A 20,273-nucleotide genomic window follows, 5' to 3' on the forward strand; every position below is an offset into this window, starting at 1 on the left:
CGCTCGCTGCCACCGCGCTGCCGGAGCGCGGCGCTGCGCGGGGGGGCGCGGAGGAGGAACGGGGCGCGGAGGAGGAGCGCGGCGCGGTGCCGCCCGGCGTGCGGCGCAATGGCGGCGGCGTGGCCGGAGCTGGAGGCGGCGGCGCGGGAGCGGCGGAGGGAGCTGGCGCTGCAGGGAGCGGCGGTGGCCGAGCGGGTGGCGGCGGGCGGCGGGCGGCTGCCGGCCGAGCTGCTGGCGCTGCCGCTGCTGCAGTCGCTGGAGCTGAGCGGCTGCGCGGCGCTGAAGGAGCTCGGCCCGGGGCTGGCGGCCGCGCTGCCCGCCCTGCACACGCTGGTGCTGAGCGGTAACGCGTTGGGCCCCGCCGGGCTGGGCGCGGGGCTGGGCGGGCCGCTGCCGGCCCTCCGCCTCCTCGACCTGTCCGGGAACGGGCTGGAGGCGCTGCCCGCCGAGCTGGGCGGCGCGGGGCCGTCGGAGGAGCGGGGGGAAGCCGCGGCCTTCCCGCAGCTGCGCAGCCTCAACCTGAGCGGGAACCGCCTGCGGGAGCTCGGCCCGGGGCTGGCGAGAGCCGCGCCGCAGCTGCGGGAGTTGCTGCTGTCCGGGAATCGGCTCCGCGCGCTGCCCGGGGCGCTGCTGCCGCCCGCCGACGCCGCGCCGTTCCCGCTGCTCGGCCGGCTGGACGCGGCCGACAACGAGGTGGAGGAGCTGAGCCCGGACATCGCCGCGCTGCCCGCGCTGAAGGTGAGCGACCGCGGCCCCGACCCCGCGCCGCCGCGACCCCGCGCCGCCGTGACCGCCCCGCTCTGGTCCCGCAGAGTCTGGACGTGGCCAACAACCGGCTGAGCGCGCTGCCCGCCGCCTTGGCCGATTGTCCCCGCCTGAAGGACGCCAACCTGCGCGGAAACCCGCTGCGAGACCGCCGCCTCGAGAAGATGGTGAACGGCTGTCAGACCCGGGCCGTGCTGGAATACCTGCGATCCAAGGGCCGCGCCGAGGGCGGCCGCGAGGAGACCCGGAGGAGAAAACGGGAGAAACAGCAGAAAAAAGACGGCGGGGACGGAGAGCGCGATGAGGCGGAGGCGGTCGGGAAGCTGCTGCTGAAGGTCCTGCATGTGGGCGACAACCCGGCGCCGATGGTGGTCAGGGCGAGCCCGGGCGTCAGGGACGTGCGGCCCTACATCGTGTGCTGTGTGCTCAGAGGGGTGCAGCTGCGGCCGGGGAACGCCGTGCGGAGGTTCCTGAGCGCCCAGGTACGGCGGTGGGCAGCGCTGCTGGGCGGCTCGAGGCTCCCCGTGGCTGCCGTGTCCCCATCCCGCAGGGCTGGAGGCTCCCCGTGGCTGCCATGTCCCCATCCCGCAGGGCTGGAGGCTCCCCGTGGCTGCCGTGCCCCATCCCGCAGGGCTGGAGGCTCCCCGTGGCTGCCATGTCCCCATCCCGCAGGGCTGGAGGCTCCCCGTGGCTGCCATGTCCCCATCCCGCAGGGCTGGAGGCTCCCCGTGGCTGCCGTGCCCCATCCCGCAGGGCTGGAGGCTCCCCGTGGCTGCCATGTCCCCATCCCGCAGGGCTGGAGGCTCCCCGTGGCTGCCATGTCCCCATCCCGCAGGGCTGGAGGCTCCGCGTGGCTGCCATGTCCCCATCCCGCAGGGCTGGAGGCTCCCCGTGGCTGCCATGTCCCCATCCCGCAGGGCTGGAGGCTCCCCGTGGCTGCCATGTCCCCATCCCGCAGGGCTGGAGGCTCCCCGTGGCTGCTGTGTCCCCATCCCGCAGTGCTGGAGGCTCCCCGTGGCTGCCATATCCCCATCCCGCAGGGCTGGAGGCTCCCCGTGGCTGCTGTGTCCCCATCCCGCAGTGCTGGAGGCTCCCCGTGGCTGCCATGTCCCCATCCCGCAGGGCTGGAGGCTTTTCCTCGCCCCACGCTGCTCATCTCCCGGCTCAGATGCAGCCCCTGTCCTTGTGCTCCTGTTGTGAGTGGGGTGAAATTATCCTCCACCTGGAGGTGAAGAGCAGAGCGGTGTGTGATGCTGAGGAACAAACAGAGCTGTCCCAGGCCGTGGCTGTGAAGGAGTGGTTGGGCTCTGGAATGGGCTGCGCAGGGAGGTGGTGGAGGAAGCGACCCTGGAGGTGCCGAAGGAACACTTAGATGCTGTACTGAGGGACGTGGTTTAGCGAGGGCTATTGGTCGCAGGTTGGACTGGATGATCTTGAAGATCTTTTCCAAGCTTGGGGATTCTGTAAGTCAGTGTGAGGATGTATTCAGACCCACTGAAGTTGTGCTTTGGTAACACGAAATAGAGCAGAGCGCTGGGCCCCGCAGCGGTACATCGTGCTGATACCGTGCTGTGTTGTGACGATGCTCTTTGTGTTGTAGACCAAACTGCACGAAGATATATGTGAAAAGAGGACGGCGGCCACGATCGCCACCCACGACCTGCAGCTGGTCAAAGGGCCCCTGACGTACAGCGTGCTGCCTCCTGCTGAGCTCAAGGTACAGCAGTGCCAACCATGCGCCTCTCCTCCTTAATTTCCCTTTGTTTTCTGCAGCTGTGAAGGAGGGAAAGGTCACTCCCAGCTGTTTCTCATTTGGTGTAGATAACTCCTCTGGGCCGAAAGGAGATCAAAGCCAAGGATCTCCTCCGTCAGCTGCAGGTGGAAGCGGAGGAGCAGAGGAAGCAGAAGAAGCGGCAGAATGTTTCTGGGTTGCACAAGTCAGTGTTCCGTTGTTGATCATCGTGTGCGTTTTGCCAGCTTGTTCTTGTGTAGAAAAACAGCTCTGAAGGGAACGTGAGGGGTAACCTGTGGCGAATGGGGGTTGATGAGTGACTTCCACTATTTCTCCACACATCAAGAGTAAATTCTTGTCACGTTTGTCACCTGTGAGAGTATTTGTGTATACAAAGGGGCAGGTAGAAAGGAATCATGGAGAGATGAAGTGTGTCATGCAGACTCAATAAACTAAGCAGAAGAGAGGAGCTGTAGGTCTGTGCATAGAACAGATGAGCTGTGTTCTGTTTGCTGCTCGTGTAGAGACCACCAGCCGTCAGGAACCAGCTTGGAGGAGCTGGCCAAGTGCATAATGGGAGAGCTGTGCATTGCCACAGTAAGTGAGAGGGCAAATAACATAAATAAATCGTCTGGAAGGATCAGACAATGGACTCTGATGCTCCTGTTGAAGCACGGGGATCTGTGACAGCAGCAGCAGCCTGTCTGTGTGCTTTGGCAGTGTGGAAATGGAGATGTGAGTTACTTGATGTTCCTGGCCATCGCTTCTTGTGGTAATTAGCTGCATCACCATGGCATCATTTAGCTGGATTTTAGTGCTCTGACGTCTGTTGTTGCTTTGTGGTAGATCAGGAACACACTGATTCCTTTCTGTCACTGTTTTTTGCCGTTGTGTCCAACTGCTGTTTCAGTTACTTTGTGGTGTTTTGTTTCTTTTCTGCTTTTCCTGGTAGGTATCTGCAGTTATTGGATGGCAAAGATAGCTACCCGTGTCTCGTGGATGCTGAAGGTGTTGTGATTTCTTTCCCACCAATAACCAATAGTGAGAAAACGAAGGTACTGTGTGCCAGTGGGAATTTGTTCATCAGAATTCATGTATTCAACTCCAGATTCAGAACTACATGCATTCTGTGATGCTTGTCACTGTGTTCCAAACCATACATCTCCAAAGCCTTACTCCCCTCTACCAGACTGATTCAGAGGAATCTCAGAGCTCCTTTTCTCCCTTTATAACTTTGTACAGCTCTAGCAAGCTGCTCCAAGGGCACCAGGCTGCCCTCGCTGAGACAGCTTTATGGGTTGGCAAAGCTCTTTGCCTCTGGTTGAATTGAATGAAAGCCTTTTGTTGCATTTTTGCACTGAAGTGTTGCCACGTGACTGTGGGTGAGGATGCTGGAATTCATGGCTTGCTTTACCTGTGACATTCCTGCAGATCAGGAAAACCACCCGCGATCTGTTTCTGGAAGTGACAAGTGACACGAGTTTGCAGATATGCAAAGATGTCATGGATGCCCTCATTCTGGTGAGTAATTCAGTAACAGCCCTCTCTGCTCCTCAGCAAAATGTTTCATTGCTCACATGTATGGGAGAAGAATGCAGAAGCTGTGGCTTTTGTGGGGAAGGAATTGGTTTTCCCTTTTCTTCCCTCTCCTGTTTGTAATGTACCTCAAAAGGTACATTACATTATATTAGATTATGAGCTTTCTGTATTTCGCCGTATTTAACAGAAAATAGCAGAACTGAACAGATTCACCTTGGAAAATAAGGAGGAAGGCTCGGGCTCAGATGATGAATCGGATGCTCTTAGTGGACCTGTGAGTGTGAACCCCAGCCAGAACACGCAGCAGGCGCTGGTGGTGGAGCAGGTTCGAGTGGTGGACATGGATGGAAACCTGAAAGTACTTTATCCTTCAAAAACTGACCTGGCCACAGTGTCCTCCCTGCTGACAGTGATACGCTGACTGCTGTCAACGATAAGAAAATTACTCTGTTCTTTTTTTCTTTTTTCCATATTCAAGAATGCAGCTTGTACGCAGTGACGTGTTTTAAAGAAGAGATGCAGTGCACCCTGCCTGGCTATGTAGAATATCTAAAGTTTGATCAAGTCCTGGCAAGGAGGGCTGCATTCTCTCTCAGCCTTAGGAGAAAGTCAGCAGCACTCTGACTAGCTGGAGGCAACGGCATCTGCCAGTGCAAACTTAAAAGCAGGGAAGGTATTCCAAGTCAGAATCCACCAGCTTGGAAGAGAATCATGATGATGTTTTAATTTATAAAACGAATGCAGTCGTATTTCCCTGCAAGGTTACTCCTCCTTCCTGCTGCTTCAGCTGGATTATCATCTTAGTACTGGGAAATCCAGTAGGTGACAGCACTGATGCTGTTATGTGCTGTTTGCCAGTGCTGAAGACAGGATGCAGAAGTGCTCACATCATCTCATTTTGCAAAATTTTATATCTGGGATAACCATAAAACTGAAAATTCGGTGTATTTTAAATATTTTAAACCTTAATGCTGCCAGAATCTGAGCAGTGAGTTCTGCAGTAATGTTTTTTTTTTCCTGTGTTCACGTGTTTAGCACAGCTCTCATTTTTAAGAGAAGTCAGTAGAACTGACTGCAGGGGTTTGCATTTCCCAGTGCATTTTAGAGCCACACTCCATCCTTGTGGAAGCACCAGTTGTGAATTTATCGTGTACCCATTGAGTTAACTGCTGGTCAAGCACTGAGTTTGTTCTTGCTTGTGAAATTGAGCCCCATTCAGAGGGCTGCTGCTATGCCAGCACTGCCCTCCAGCTTCCCAGAATGTAAACCTTCTGTCTGAGATGACCCCACTCCTGCACTCCAGTTTGGTGAGTGTTGGGGACACCGTCCAAAATGCAGATAGTTGGAGTGGCTCAGCTTTTTGCAGTCTGGGTGATACTTGCAGCCTGGCTGTTGTTTGAATGCAAACCTCTCCATCCATAAGCTGGGGTGATCCATGGACTGAATGACAGAGTTCTGTGTGAACCCTGTAGATAGCACATCAAATACAGCCACGTACCTGCGTGCTGAATGGAAAAATAAAATGGTTCTTGCAGTTGTATGTCACTGTCACTTCTTCTGGCATTGCTGAATTTCCCAATCGTGTAACTGTGCCAACTTGGCAAAGTGGAAACTTAACTTTTTCTGGATCCTTGTGTCTGAGCAGACTCGATTCCCTGTGAAATAGAGTCATTCTGCAGAGCAGCAATTAGAAAACAACTGAATTACTGCAGAACTTTATTTGAGTAAGTTTCATTTGCTACTAAGTCACCACCTGAAAGCAAAGAAATGGGAGGTGGGGAGTGATGTGGTGGGAGTTGACTGCTCAGGCCTTTCTGCAGGAGATGCTGCCCTGCAGGACTCACCTCCTTCCCTTTGAAATGCTTGGTGATGAGGTAAACGTGTCAATGTTGGTGAGAGATGGAACCTTGATACCTTTCTGTTTCAGCATCTGATGGAACTCTATGCGCTCGTTAATTATTTTCTGAAAGGCAGAGATGTGCAAAGGGATAGAAAAGCATCAGATGGACAGCAGGACAGTACAGTGCTTTCTCAGCAGTTCCCTGCAGGCTTTCAGTTCCAGAGAGCTGCATACCTGCATTGCCTCCAGCACCTCCTCGTCAGTGAGTTCTGCCTGGGGAGCTTTGATGCCTGCTGTACTGAATGTAGCCTGAATTATTTTGCTTCGAAATCTTTCAAACTTTTGATAAAAGAGGGAAGAGGTGGATGTGTTAAGCCTTCATGTGTGATTCTTTGGCATTCATGTGGATTTGACTAGGTTGGAACATCTCTTAACAGAGAGGTGGAAGTCTGAAGTGAAGGAGCCTACATTACCTTGCTGGTGACACGCTCAAGTGCCACTCTGGTTTGTAGCTCTGTGTGCTGCAGCATTTCAGTTTGGCTCTGCATCTTCTCTTGGGCACGTTGCTGCTTCTGGATGTGGTAGCGATTGGTCAGAGCCTCTGCCTGTAGCTGCCACGTTGTACCCTGTAAACCACTGATCAGCTCCATCTGCTCACCCAGTTTGGATTCTTGCTCTGTAATAACCTGAGGAGATACAGAAAACAAGCCATTACACTGAGGAAGAGAGTGAGCAGAATTGGCCACATCTGCCCAGTATCTGATTCAAATGGTTCCTGTATTTCTTGAGCAGTCTACAGACTTAAATTTGTCTGTTCTGGTAGCCATTGTTACTTATGGTTTTTTCCAGCACTGCATTGAGTACCTGAGTAGTTAAAAGCAGCAAGCTTGCTATCTCAAAAAAAGCAATTGAGTAAAGTAAACTCAAGAAGTCAGGTTTTCAAAATAACTTCACTGATATATTTTTAATGGGGAAAATTTTCTCCCCCAGGCCTAAAACAAACTCAATAAAGTGGCTGATGATGGAGTTTTCCATAAAGGCACGTGGGCTTGAACCAAATTCACCTGCCGAAGACTGCAGTTCTCCTTCTCCATTGCTGCCATCATTTCTTCATGTTTCCGTTCTTCTCTCAGACTGCCAAACTTAAGGGAAAATATTTTACACATCAGTTGTGCAGTTCAGAGATGAACCTCCTGTCTCATTAGCAGTTATTTCAGAAAGGCTGAATTCCCTGCTTCCAGCTCTCTCTGCAGTGATGGCCACCCTGTGCTCATGGCAGTACCTTGGCAGACATGGCTTGTAGCTGATTTTCTCGCCCTCTGATCTCCTTTTGGAGCCTTTCATTTTCAGATTTGGTTCTCCGTAGCTGGGATTCTTGGATTTCCAGTTGTCTTTGCAAGGAACACATGGCACCTGTGAGGTTGGGGTGCTCATGTAAGCAAACTGATGCCATGCAAAAGACTTCATGAGCTTCTTTTCAGGTAAGCAAAAACAGAGCTGTTGCTCTGCTCATCCCTGTGTGGGCTGTGGGTTAATGTACAGGCACAATGACACTGGTTAATAACGCATTTCACAGTGCTTTGCTGTGGTATATATTAAGTAAATGCATTGTGAGGTAGATGCTGTTCTGAGGGCTAATAGAGCCAGTAACTCAAGCACAGGGTTGTCAGAGTGGTGGAACACCATGGAGTGCTCCAGAGTAACAATCAAGCCTTGCTGCAAGATTTTCTCATGCCCTTCCAAGGCAAGAGGGAAAGTGATTTCAAAATACGTGGTGTTTCTGACTCACTCCGTAAGAAGTTTTTGCCCTTGCGTGGATGTAACCCAGACTTTTTTTCTAGATAAACAGTCTCAAGAAGATGAACTTGGTCTCTGGTACAATTGTCTGCTTTGGGGAAGATTTCTCCCATGGTACCTGTGGCCATGTTGTAGTCATCTTCTGCTTTTTGTAGTTCTGCACAGAGTTCTTCGTGGGCTTTCTGCAACGCAGTGAGCTGAGCCATCAGGGCCTGCTTCTCTGCTTCTGCCTGCTCTGGAATGGCTCCCAGGGCGTTCGCTTCATTGAGAACTTCAGTGGCATCTTCTCTTGAGCTCCCTTGTTTTGTTTCTGTGTGCTATAAAGACAGAGATAAGGACTTAAGCTCTACTAAAGCCTTATGTGGAGAGTGTTCAGAACTGGGGTCTGTATTTACTGTAAATGACAGCTTGGCACTGCACAGCTTCAGTGTATGGAACTCAAATTGTTACCTCCTGTGTGACAGCACTGTCCCTGAGCAACTCCAGCTGTTTCTTCAGACTTCCCACTTCCCTCAGGAGATTAGCAATCACAACATCCTTCTGTGAACACTCTGCCTGGTACTTTGCAAGACGATCGATCTCAGCTACCAGTGTTGTGAGACACTCTTCCTAGGGAATAAAGAAGTACCGTCATGCACTGAAACGTGAATGTGGTAGAGGGGATGAAAGGGATGGATGAGAAACCACGGAGCAGATTACTGTATGTCAGTGCCTGTCCCTTATGCATACAGTGCGTGCCATTGGGCCGCTTCTGCAGTCCCTGCTCCAACGTACTCCTTGGCTCTGATACGCTTCTGTATGCCCAAAATGGAGCGGCACTGTTTGGATCGGCCAGCAGATGGTATATCACGAACAACGACTGCAGCGTTCTGCTTAGGCGTTCTGCCAGCTGGGGCAGGCGGTACGGCCGCTTTTCCTCACCTTTTCGTTAATGGTACGGATGTACCACGGGACGTTATCTGAACGCCTTTCGTACGGATCCCCCGCGGGTTGCTGCTGCCCCGCCGGCCCTTCCTTCCCGTCCTGCTCCCCGCCAGGGCCGTCGCTGGACCGGAGGCCTTCTGCTGGGCAGAGAAGCGGGCAGTGATGCGGTTCGCGGTCACCTCCCCCCCGGCCTCCCCTTCGGCCCTCCCGCCTCACCCGGCGGGCCCGGCGACGTCGCCCTGTCGCAGGTACCGGGACAGCAGGCGCGCAGCGGGGCGGGGATGCGCAGCTCATCGTGCCGCGGTTCGGGCGCAAAGCCCAGCGAGCCCGGCGGCAAACGGGAGGACGACCGCGGCCCCTGAGCCTCGCATGGCGCCTGGGGCTGGCGGCAGGGCCCCGGCTGCCCGCGGGAGCCCATCGGGGCCGCGCCCGGCGGCGGCGTTGGGTTGCTAGGCAACGGCGGGCCGCTTCCGGAAGCTGCAGCGATCACTTCCGGGATCGGGAGGTCACTTCCGGGAGGCGCCGCCACGGCCCGCTGGTGGAAGGCGCTGCGCGATGAGCCGGTCGAGTTTGTGTAATTAGACAAAACACCGCCCTAATTTCTGCCTTCTCTGTTTGAGTGCTCTGTGTGCAGCTCCCAGCCACAGGGCCGAGACTGAGCACATAAACCTGAATATACACTACAGAAAAACGGGGTGCCTTCAGCACCAGGCAGGCCTGCTCTTAAGCAGGTTGCTGAGCCTTTTATTCTGGTTGCAGACGCACAGTTCTGACTGCTGTCTGCTCCTGGTATGCGGGTTTTCAAGGCCTTGGAAATCTTTCCTTAAATTGTATTAAAATAACGGTTTTGCCTGTGAGGTGCACCTGTTCTGGGCAGCACTGTTGTCTCTGGAGCTTTGCTGATGAAGCAGAACAACTCCAGGCCCTTTGAGGTGTAAGATTTCTCAGTAATATTACGTGCACATTTTCTGTACAGCATAAGCAAGACCTGAGTTACCAGGCGTTGTAATTCAGATGTGCTTTTATTGTGTTACCAAAAAAAAAAAAAAAAAAAAAAAAAAAAAGAAACCACAGCTATAAAAATAACACATTTTCCAAAGATAAAGTTCCAAAAAGTACTACTGCTAACATGGTTGGATTGTATCAGTTAATACTGTTGAAGAAGCCTTAGTTAACGTTGAAAACGTGTTTCAAAACCTTTAGAGCACCTCTGGATGTATCTGCTCACCAGTAGGAGGTGGAGCTGGGAATGTTTGGTGGCAGCATGGCTTTCTGCTGAGCTTCTTGTCAGCCTGAATCAACAGATAAATCCTGGCCTGGAAAAAATGGCCAGAAGCAGCAAACCAAGCTGGAAGGACCTCACGTGCTCACTGAGGCCACCTCCTCTCTCCAAGGTGGGATCAAACTCATCCCCACCTCCCTGTTACCTGCCTCTAATCCTCACCTGTGGTGCAGGGAGGAATCACACAGAGCTCCAACTCTACGGGAGCCTTCACACGTTTCCCCCTCTGCATTCATGTGATGTAATTCACAGGAGGGATAAACATCTGAATTTTGAACAGGTAAGTCTTGAAACACGACTTTCTGCACGTTTAAATGCTAGAACATAAAATTAATTGCTTGATGCTATTGTCTCAGGAGTATCAATTTTTATACCTTACATGAAAATAAATCTTTTTTTCTCCTTGCAGCACAATGAGTATACTGTATGTACATCGCACTGTTGATAAGCACAAACATTTAAGTACGTGAACACATCTGGAACTGACGGAGAGATCAGCTTCTGCTCTACAAGGAACTGAAAGGGACACATCTTCTGGCAGTCCATCAGGAAAGCAGACTTGCTTTGTGTCAGTCAATGGCAGATACTCGTACAGGAATGGAGCAGATAAGGGCTAAATCGTTTTTTGGTTTTCAACACCACTGAGAACACAGAACAGAGGTAAGAAGGTAGGTCTCACTAACAGAAAATGTTCTATCTTTATGCTGCATCTGTTTGATGCAAGGCTCGTCCAGCACAATACAAAGCAGAAGGATGAACCAGCAGATGACTCCTCTGCCGCGTGCAGTCAGAATCTGCGCTGCATTCCAGGAGCTCTCACCGCCCCGTCCTTCCATCGATCCTCTGATAAACCACTGGGATTTCCTCTCTGGGAAGTACCTGGCAGATGGATCGGGGCCGTATTTTCTCACGCAGCCGACAGTCCGCGTCTGTCCAGCAAAATTATGCTTCTCCAGCTGCTCAAGGCTGAAAGTATTCTCCCATTTTTCACGTAGGGTTTGGTTTCCCCAGCCCGTCCCTCGGACTCCCTTCGTGTCTGGTTTCCTACCGTCGTGTCCTGGAGAACCTCAGTTGATCTCTCCCTCCGTGAATTCTTCTTTTATGGACTGTTTGCGGGACTTGCAGTCTGGGAGGTCAAAGCCAAAGTCTGCCCACTCATCCGCCGCGCCGCGGTTGGGGATGGTGATGGTGTGGCGCACGCGGAAGTGCACGGCCTCCATCACGCGCTGCCGCTGCAGCTCCCCCGAGCTGCCAATGGAGATGGTGGAGGCGTTGCTGCTGGAGCGGATGAGCTGCTGGGCCCCGTAGTCGTGGCTCTGCTTGAGTTCTTGAAGGCCCCTCCAGATGATCATCCGGTACTGCTCTGGGATCTTCAGTGCTCCGAGATCCTGGAAGAACAGTGCTGCTGAGGGGCGTCCCGTGAGGGGAACACTGGGATGGAGCCTGGCCCCCAGCTCGTGGCTCAGAGGGGACGTGGGCACAGGAGTGAGTGGCACGTCCTGGCCTCGGTCCCCACACAACCACAGAACAACTCATGGGTGCTTCCACGAGGGGCAGCTTCTCAGTTACTGACCAGTTACTTGTGGTCATGCTTGACCAGTCATTCAAACACCATTTTGAAAGTCAGCCAAAAATGCATCTTGTTGTTTGGGGATAGGGGGACAGGGACATAAGCTCACTGTATCACATCAAACTACTGAGAACGGGAGGGCTCCCACTGGACATGGGTTGAGGAGCAGCAGGTTCTCTGCTCACAGGGCAAGGAGCACAGCCTGGCTGATTTGCACGGGGCAGGAGCAGCGGGGGACTCCAGGCAGCCCCCATGGGTGGGCTTGGGGTAATGGGCTGCATTCCATGAGCGCCACCGAGTGGGGCTTCTCGGGGCCCTCCCTGTTGGAGGTAGTCGGTGTGGGCAATAGCAGACTTTGTGGTTGTAGTGCTAACTGAGAGCTGGATCATCTCAGCAATGGGGGCTGCGCCAGAACAAATACCCTCGTGGTGGAGAGCTGCCAGAGAGCCATGTTAATGCCAAACACAGAGACTCATATGAATGTTAACCAGAGAAGATAGCGAGTGTGCAATTAGTAATTACAAATACCAACTTGGACAGACAGCTCAGCAACCTGATACAAAGTTCTGGCCATACCAAACACTTCTTTGGACAGCTTGCAGATAATAATGCAGTTAGTTCAGAAAATGGTCCAAAATCAGGCTAAGATTGTGCAACTGGCCCCAACTACCAATTAAAAAATCATTGTGTCTTCAGCAGCTGCATTGCCTATTTTACTGTAGCTGCCAGGTAGAAGATTACTACAAACTACCTGGGGGAAAAACAAAAAACAGAATCAGGTCAGCAGCTTTTTTTCTGTCCCAAATACTGACTCTAGAACTTAAAAGGCTAACTATGGCTCCAAGGGCTTAAGCTTTTTCTACTCCTTATCCTGATGGATGAGGGAAGTCCCTGCTTGGTGCTGCCCTCAGTTTTGCAGCCTCAGTATTGTCAGCAAGAGGTTATGCTTTAACTGAGAACTGCAGTTGGCAGCTCCTCTTCCCCTGGCAGCAAAGAGCTGACACAGAGCATGAGAGCAGGAATACCGAACCTACTGTATGCCTGTTTTCATTCCAGCTCTTCCCTAACTTGTGCTGTTTCATTTGCTGAGTACCTTGTCTAGTTTCCTTTTTGTGTTAAACATCTACTTGAGTTCTGGTTTGGGGATTGCTCTTTCTGGGACATCTGAAAAGAGCTCAACAAGTGTGCCGAGTTATTAATTTGTTAGTTCATCAGATCTCATTAGATCTCATTTCTGACAGTCTGGAGGAACCAATGAAGAGGCTATTGTGGTTGCTACCAAAAACTGAACCACTGTTAAATGTGAAGGACTAAAAATGATGCATAAATGGAAGACATAAATCATGGGGAGTATATATTCTGTAACAGGTTGGTGCACAGTTTTTTCCTTTCTTTTAAAACAGTTTTGTCCTTGCTTTTAAGTTCAACAGCTGATAGAAACAAGTGGTAAGAACAGATCTTCCCAAAGCATTTACCTCTATGGATAGGTTCTGCAGGTGGTAAATATTCTGTAACCCTTGTGAGGTGAAATAGTCGATGCAGTTTGGACACCCCAATCCTGTTAAAAAACTGCAGAAAAAGTTTGGAAAATAAAGTGGCATTAACTTCTCATGAATATAAGCTGTGCTGTCAACCAACACTGTGTTCCAGCTCACTGAAAAGGCAGAAGGGAGACAGCAGTGAGCTCCTGCTGCCTCCAGACTTGGCAACACTTCCAAACACTTGTGATGTAGATAGGATGTGGGCAAACGAGCAGAGGAGGGAACTTGCTCTGGCTGTTGTCACACATCTTAACTTCCAGAATGAAGAATGGAACTATGTTCATTCTGAATATTACTGTGTTGTTTTTTTTTTTCTTTTCCTTTTCAGATCTTCAGAGGTTTCTGCTGAATTACCTACACTGTTAACTGGAGGGAGCCTGAGCTACCTGAGGAGCAAAAAGGCCCATGCCTTAGTTTGGACAGCAAAGTCAGTCTCTGCAACTTACAGACTAATTGCAAGGGTATTCTGTGAATAGCACTGGGCTGCTGCTATGCAGCTCTGGTAACTGAATGTACAAGTGCTCTGACCTTGGTGGGATGTCTGTTGAAACATCTATGTTCTACTTAAAGACAAGCAGTAAAAACCATCTGTGGACACGCTGGCATAATTCCTCGTGGAAATGAACCATGTGGACCAACTTCCAGACATCATTACTAAGGAAGGGACAGGTGGAGGTTCACAAAGCTGTGTGCAGTTTGGCATGCAGGAAAAGATTCTTGTTTGGGAGGACTTAATTTTTCAATTAAACAAGGACAGATTACCCGGAGGTCTATGAGGGCAAGAGTTGTTTCTAACTGGTAGGTAGCTAGGCTTTGATTTTTAAGATGAGAAGAATGGTCTACATGATTTCATGAGCAGTGATTTCTCAGTTGGGACCAGTGGCCAGTTGACCAGTTGCCAGACAGATCTGAAGGTTAGAGTAAGGGACAACAGCAAGAAACATCAGAGGACAACACAAAAAGGGCATCTGCTGCCCTCCCTACCTGACCAGGCTGGGATCGGGGTTGTAGGGTGGAGGAGGGGTGCAGTGTGATCCTGAGACCATGGACTGGGACGAGTGGCCCCCGTTCATTTCTCCATTGGGTTGCATGGGGTGGCTGTTCAGCATCCCAGGTCCTAGGCAGCAGCCATGTCAGCATGACAGATAGATCAGTCAGACAGAACCAAGACACAACAACCCTGTCCCTCACTGGGGGCCCTGCTGGGCAGGGAGGGCCCCCACAAGCTGGGACCACGGTTGTGAACTCTGCTGCAGTGGGAACCTTACCCATTGGCCCCAGGCTTGATGCTGAGCCAGAGCTGTGCTGTGCTGGCTGCCCGACCAGCTGGTTGACAGAGGGCAGCTTGTTGATTCCTCCTCCGTGGACTTTATTCATAGGTGAGAGGACAGGGCCGTAGGAGGAAGGTGTCTGCAGCTGATTTCTGCTCAGGAAAGAGAAGGCAAGCGATGAGCATCCAGCAGGAGGATGTAGAGCCAGCTGGCAACCCCAGACCTCCTGTCTGCCTGCTCAGGATCTTTGTGCTGAGGTTTCAGGTAGCACTGAGAAAGGCTGGATTGCACTGAGAACAGCCCAAGACAAATTGCACTGGTGCAGAATTGGCTGGGCTGCATTTATGTCAGGCGACAGCTACATGTGTCTGTGGAAAGTCCCTGCAGATGGAGAACTCACTGCAGTGCAGGCCCCCTAGGAAGGTTCATATCCAGTGCTGTAGTTTATGCTTCCTACAATGCTGTAAAAAATAGCAGTTGCAGCAGTGCTGATGAGTTTGCAGAGCTGCAGTGGGCACTCAGGGGCACTGGGATGGCACTTACTGCCTCTGCAGAAGCTGCTGCTGTTGCTGCCGATAGGAGTCAACCAGCTGCTGCGGGACCAGCTCCACCAGCTCCAGGCTCTCCTTTATCTTCATCAGGATCTCGAAGTTCTCCCTGCCTCGCACCTGGAGGAGGGAACAAGCCCAGCTCTCACCGTGGCCCTTTTTTTCTACCTACAAACCCATCCTTCCTGAGACCACATCCCCAAGAGTTTCCCTTGCCACTGCTGAGCAGTGTGGCTCACTGACACTTACAGGCACATAATACATCTCCTCCTCCCCGTGTCTCCGTTTCTTAACGCCTGGCCCCAGTGCTGGGATTGCCTGAGGGCTCTGTTTGAATGCTGGAAAGAAGGGGAAAAATGTTAGCAGAAGATGAAAGTCAAATCTGGCAGTGGGAACAGCTGTGTCCTCTGGGCACGCAGGAGCAGTGTGCTTTGCAACCCTTTACTGAAAAGAGGGAAATAGCTACCTCTGGAAAATTAGCTTGACATATCCCAAATGTGTGCTGTCACTTAGGAATTATGGCTCTAGGAATTTTATGTGTATGTTTTTTAACAAAATTTCATTTTTTCTCTCATTTCCATTCTCCTGTGCCCTGCTGTCCTTGAGAGAACAGGACACATCTGGTAACACCTTGGTTTCCTGAAGTATTTTAGCTCGCATCATGCAGAGTGCTTGCTGATAAACTGTATTATGTCCTTGATGATGTTCCTTCAAAAACAATAATAATGAATACATCTGGACAGAAAGGCCCTATGCTAACATCACTGCACTCTGGGGCAAAAAGAGAGGAGATTCTACTGAGATTCAGAGGAGAAAGGTCAAAGCATTATGCCCCAGTGTGGGTTTAAGCCTCAACTTCTGGAGCACAGTGATTTTGTTTGCAATGGGAAAGGTGCTGAGGCAGAAGGGTTTCGAGGAACAATGCAGGCTAGGAGCTCAAGACTGTGACAAAGCAGTGCTCTGAGGCACCTCTCTCTCCTGGAGAGCAGACTCACTGCGTTTGTTGGCGTTGCCATTTTTAGCTGCACTCTCATTCAGGGCTTGTTGCTCTCGGTAATGGTCTTCATCAGCTTTCCTGTCTCTGCCAGGACAGGCACAGATCCGTCCCTCAAATGATCGCCTTCCTAGGACTTGGCCGCTGGGAGGAAAGAGGAATTGGTGAATTTGTTTCTGCCAGGGACGTTCACCTGGGCTCAGCCCAGCGTGTTATGGCCTGGCTCAGATCCCCAAGTATGGGAGCCCCTCTGCGAACAGCCTGAGCAGGAGCAGTCTCCTGTGGGAAGAGGAGCTGCTGGGGCTGAGTAAGGCTTCAGCTGTGTGGGAAGAAGCCAGCATTGCAATGGGTCTGCTGTACCTCCCCTGCCTTCTTCCTAGCCAGCAGGAAGCAGCCTTTCTCCTAAGGCAAGAATGGTGCTTCCGCAGCCACTTACTCTCTCGTCTCCAGCGTGATGATAATGAGGATGGGTCTCCTGTTCATTCCTCCCACACAGCTACTGTTGCACATGAAGTTGTACAGGATAGTGGTGAACTCGGTCCCCACCTGCCCAGGAGAGGGGAGCAGACAGTGAGCAAAGAGCGAGGGCATCCCTTTGGGCAGAGCTGTGCCTTGAGTGCCTTTGCAGGTCAAGCAGAAGGAGCACTGGGAAGGGGAAGACATGTGACATGTGGCCCTGCAGTGATGGGGACAGTCCTAGGTGGGGAAATGGAACGCTGCAAGGGCTGTGGGATCTCTGAGGGGGAGGCTCAGGCCTTCTGCTCCCCACCACCCAGGAATGGGATGCTCAGAGCAAGCACGCAAGGGCTTGGATGTGCTAGTGCCACCAGACTCCAGCCCAGGACTCAAATCTTCCTCCAACAAAGCAGATGTCACCAGCGGGTTCACCCCTCGAGACTGGGACAAGAGCTGGTTCTGCTCCCCACCACCCCCAATGCAGCTGGGTACCTGTGGGGGCTCGTAGGGCACCATCACACTCTGCCGTCCTGTCACAGGGTCGTCCACGTACTGGGAGAGGTTGTTGCCTTCCACCCTGATGAGGTGGCTGGCTGGGGCTGACTGGCCTGTAAGTCAAGTGCCCGTGGTTAGGACCTGCAGCTTCATCCCGCACAGGGCAGCAGCGCCTGTCCCACCAGCTCTTCCCAGCCACGTTTTACAGCTGGGGCTGTGCCCTGTAGGGGTGACAACAGCACTCACCATCGTTAAAGTCACGCCCCAGCTCATGGTTGGGGCAGCGTTTCACCACTTCTGTCACGTGCTCGGCCTTCTTGTAGACAGGCATGGCCCGGATGATGGTGCCTGGTGGAGGTGGGCTGGACACCTTGATCTGGATGGGACATGTCTTGGCAATCTGACAATAGAGCTTCTTCAGCAGTGGGGAGTACTGGAATAGAAGAGAGATCTGCGTTAGCACAGCTCGCGAGGAGCAAATGGAAAACGCGGAGATGCAGCTCAGCATGCACCGTGGGCAGCAAGGAGCCCTGGGTGCCTGCAGCCCCGTGCCTGAGGGATGCTGTGTGCACGTGGAGGGCTGAGCACTGTGGCTCTCACACCACGCTCAGGCAGGCGCCTGCTTTCCCGCAGCTCCTCTGATCCACCCACCTTCTGCCTCCTGAATGCTCCCAGTGAGATGCCAACATGGCAGCAAAGCAGCATATTAAAATAATGACTCGTTATAAAACCAATTGCTGCCTATTGTACTGTAACCGCTCCGGGGGTGCTGTGCCAGCGCAGGATTCCCCGTGTGCTGGCTGTGCTGATGCACATGCTTTGTGAAGCTGCACAAGAGATAGCTGCCTTGCAAACTGCTACTGCACACACATGTAGGGGACACCGTGTTGTTCTGCAGTAACTTCTTACCCCAAGGCTCAGCACTTGTTTCTCCCTAGCAGTGCTTAAATGTGACCAAGTTCACCTGCACAACAATGTTCACTTTCCACACAAGCCAGATCACACCAACTACTGGATGCAGCATGGGACCTTCTAGGGAGGGTTTCCCAGCTGGCACGGAGGGATAAGGAATCCATGCTTCACATTGCATAATAGAATTACAGCTAATTAGGGAAGATGTCAGACATTAATTATGTCTACTAAGTGTGGTGCAGAATGGGGTTTATCCTGACCGTGACTCGATTCTTCACAGACACTTGCAGTCCTAGCAGAAGGTCACAAAGGAGATGGATCAGGGAGGCTGGGGACAGCACTCCGTCAGGACAGGCACTGGGTGATGCTGGGCAGCAGCTGGAAATAACACCCAGAGAGGTATGCTGACAGAAGATGGTCTGTGACCACTGAAATGCTCCTTGTGCAGACACAACAGGGTCATGAGCAAGAGGTAAACTTCAAGTGCAGAAACAACTGTCTCCACTCAGCACAGCTGTGTTTGGCCCCAGTGTGCACCCAGCACTGACACAGCCAGGAACGAGGTACGTGCTCCTCCCAACCCCTTCCCAGCTCAGGTGCAGGAGTTGTGATGCTGAGCCCATAAAGGTTGGGGTAGAATCCTGCTGCTCCTATGGTGCAGCATATTAAAATAATGCAAGAGGAGCAAGAGGAAGAGCAGGGGAGTGCTGTGCTTGCAAGGTAAAACCTCCCTAAGGTAGCAGAGTCCCTTCTTGTGCTGGAGGAAGGTGAACACAGTGATGGGCTCTGGGCCCTAAAGGTAGCAGCCCACGGAAATGGACTGACACATGAGTTTTCTTGGGTCTGGCAGGTGCTTGCCCTGCACTTCTCTGAGTGGTTTGGGACTGGGAAGTGCCCCAGGCAGCTGGGCAGCAGGGCCTGTCCCTCACCTTCTACTAACTGCTGTCCAGGGCACACGTGTGAGGAGATGCAGTTCCCTTCCAGCTTGCCATGCTGTTTTCTAACAAAGAATTTGTTTGCTATACACGAGCCCACCCCTGCTGCACAGAGCTCAGCTAGTCCCTGCATGCAGGGCGTGCTTCTGTTCAAAGTATTTTATCTCATTCCCACAACACATGCTTTATGCCAAAAAAATACCACCGTGCTGAATGCTTGTGAGGATGTTAATGCTTGTCCTAAGCCACCAAAATACAGGTGTGCAATGGCCACTGAGTCTTTGCTCCTAATACCACGCAGTGAGAAAGCATCTCTGCTTTCCCTCTGGCAGAGGGCTTACTTCTAAAGCTGAGGGCTCTGCAGCAAGCAGATAACTTGAGTGCAAGGCTGCTGGTAGGACATTAGGGTATGTGGGGCATGGTGTCACCTTTTAGCTGGTCCTTTACATATGGTAGGGGTGCAATGTGCTTTTAGCAATGGAAAGAGAGAGCAGCGCTGGAGCAAGGCTTGAGCCCATATAACCTGCTTGCATGGGTGCAATGGGGACTTAGTGCTCTTGTTTTTGGGAGACAATGTGGCAAAACAAGGGTTATGTGGAGTGGGCTCTTCCTTGCCAGGTGTTAAAATACTGACAACTCCTGTCAAAGGATCCTTTCATGTAGACATTCCCGGGCAGTCCTCAACACGCCTGGAAAATAAAACTGCTCTGGAAGAGTAGAGGTGCATTACGGCAAGCTCTTTGGTAACAAATTCTCTCATTATACCATGTTATGACACGGATAAATCTCTGTTAAATAGCACAGCGATTGCCCTGCAGGGAGAAACGCTGCTGCTCAACACAGGCATGCCTCTGCTGATAACCTTATCATGTCTTAACAGCTCCAGCATTGCCTTCAAAGATCCTTCAACAATAACAAACTATTCTTTTAAGGAACTCCACACTGATAACTCTGGGCAAGAAGGATCAGGGTTGCATCCTGTGAGACTGTGCTCATGGTGCTGGATCAGCAGCACTTGGCTCCCTGCATGCTCTGCTGCAGTCACTGCCAGAGCAAAGCTCTCCTGGTTTGGAAACCCTGCTTGTTCACGGCCACTTTGGGAGTGAGCATTATATTTCAGTGTATTTTCAGAATCCATGGAGACTCTTATGTCTAGCCATGTTTTCAGCCAAGAAAAGCAGTGTATACATAAGGGACAGAAAAATCCATGCTTTGAGAATCCAAGTAGAGTGCCATGCAGGTGCTCTGCTTCTCCATGGTCATCTACAGCTGGGCAAAACTGTGCTTTCAGTTATTGATGCTTCCTGAGGTGCAGCTGAAGTACATGCACCTGGCTTACAGAGTGCACCAAGGCACTGTACCTTCCTCAAGTGCAAAACAAGAGATTTGCCAAGTGAAAAATCAGAACCCCAGAACAACACAGCAGTATTTATCTCAAGGAGTGGTGCAGTCACCTCGCTGCTTCACACTCATCTTTTTGCCATGGCCGTGTCATTGCCATACGGCTGGAGGGCAAGCCTCTGGCTGTCCATCCACACCATTCCTGTTTGTGTGTAGTTTTTGCAAGCTGGTGGCAGCTGTGGCTCCTGCTGGTTTGGGAGCGTGCTGCAGGAGTGCTTGGCTGCTGGCCAGTGGAGCAGTGGAGCTGTCCCTGGTATATGGGAAGCAAGCA

General features: G+C 52.0%; 3 protein-coding genes across 11 annotated transcripts in view; 1 reads left to right on the forward strand and 2 right to left on the reverse strand.

Annotated features, from left to right (window-relative positions):
* Positions 1-49: 49 nt before the first annotated feature.
* On the forward strand, positions 50-5,576 carry LRRC47 (leucine rich repeat containing 47). The gene is made up of 7 exons (XM_085242441.1): positions 50-738; positions 813-1,247; positions 2,366-2,482; positions 2,587-2,702; positions 3,450-3,552; positions 3,929-4,018; positions 4,224-5,576. Exons 1-7 carry the CDS (start codon positions 109-111, stop codon positions 4,455-4,457), a joined length of 1,725 nt encoding a protein of 574 aa, XP_085098567.1. The 5' UTR covers positions 50-108; the 3' UTR covers positions 4,458-5,576.
* CCDC27 (coiled-coil domain containing 27) lies at positions 5,030-9,078 on the reverse strand. Of its 5 annotated transcripts, none has more exons than XM_085242443.1 (11): positions 8,814-9,078; positions 8,595-8,734; positions 8,124-8,282; positions 7,792-7,990; positions 7,159-7,289; positions 6,941-7,018; positions 6,350-6,562; positions 6,111-6,215; positions 5,881-5,999; positions 5,655-5,691; positions 5,030-5,541 (listed from the first exon to the last, which is right to left on the reverse strand). In XM_085242443.1, exons 1-11 carry the CDS (start codon positions 9,013-9,015, stop codon positions 5,389-5,391), a joined length of 1,536 nt encoding a protein of 511 aa, XP_085098569.1. In that variant the 5' UTR covers positions 9,016-9,078; the 3' UTR covers positions 5,030-5,388. The 5 variants fall into 5 exon arrangements, with proteins under 5 accessions (XP_085098569.1, XP_085098568.1, XP_085098570.1 ...); XM_085242442.1 differs by having other exon boundaries at positions 8,595-8,737; XM_085242444.1 differs by having other exon boundaries at positions 5,030-5,691; positions 8,595-8,737.
* Positions 9,079-9,633: 555 nt separating this feature from the next.
* Positions 9,634-20,273, reverse strand: part of TP73 (tumor protein p73) — a 33,722-nt gene continuing 23,082 nt past the window's right edge. For 4 of the 5 annotated variants that reach the window (XM_010722717.4, XM_010722718.4, XM_003212181.5 and 1 more), the window contains 10 exons: positions 17,001-17,187; positions 16,752-16,867; positions 16,240-16,349; positions 15,805-15,947; positions 15,059-15,147; positions 14,805-14,929; positions 14,259-14,413; positions 13,975-14,107; positions 12,925-13,018; positions 9,634-11,267 (listed from right to left, as the gene is read on the reverse strand). In XM_010722717.4, the coding sequence (XP_010721019.1) occupies positions 10,947-11,267; positions 12,925-13,018; positions 13,975-14,107; positions 14,259-14,413; positions 14,805-14,929; positions 15,059-15,147; positions 15,805-15,947; positions 16,240-16,349; positions 16,752-16,867; positions 17,001-17,187 (1,473 nt within the window). In that variant the 3' untranslated portion in view covers positions 9,634-10,946. The remainder of the gene's footprint in view (positions 11,268-12,924; positions 13,019-13,974; positions 14,108-14,258; positions 14,414-14,804; positions 14,930-15,058; positions 15,148-15,804; positions 15,948-16,239; positions 16,350-16,751; positions 16,868-17,000; positions 17,188-20,273) is intronic. The other variant, XM_010722720.4, reaches the window with a different exon arrangement.

The sequence above is a fragment of the Meleagris gallopavo genome, chromosome 23, assembly GCF_905368555.1.
Source record: "Meleagris gallopavo chromosome 23, MGAL_WU_HG_1.1, whole genome shotgun sequence".
NCBI lineage: Eukaryota > Metazoa > Chordata > Aves > Galliformes > Phasianidae > Meleagris > Meleagris gallopavo.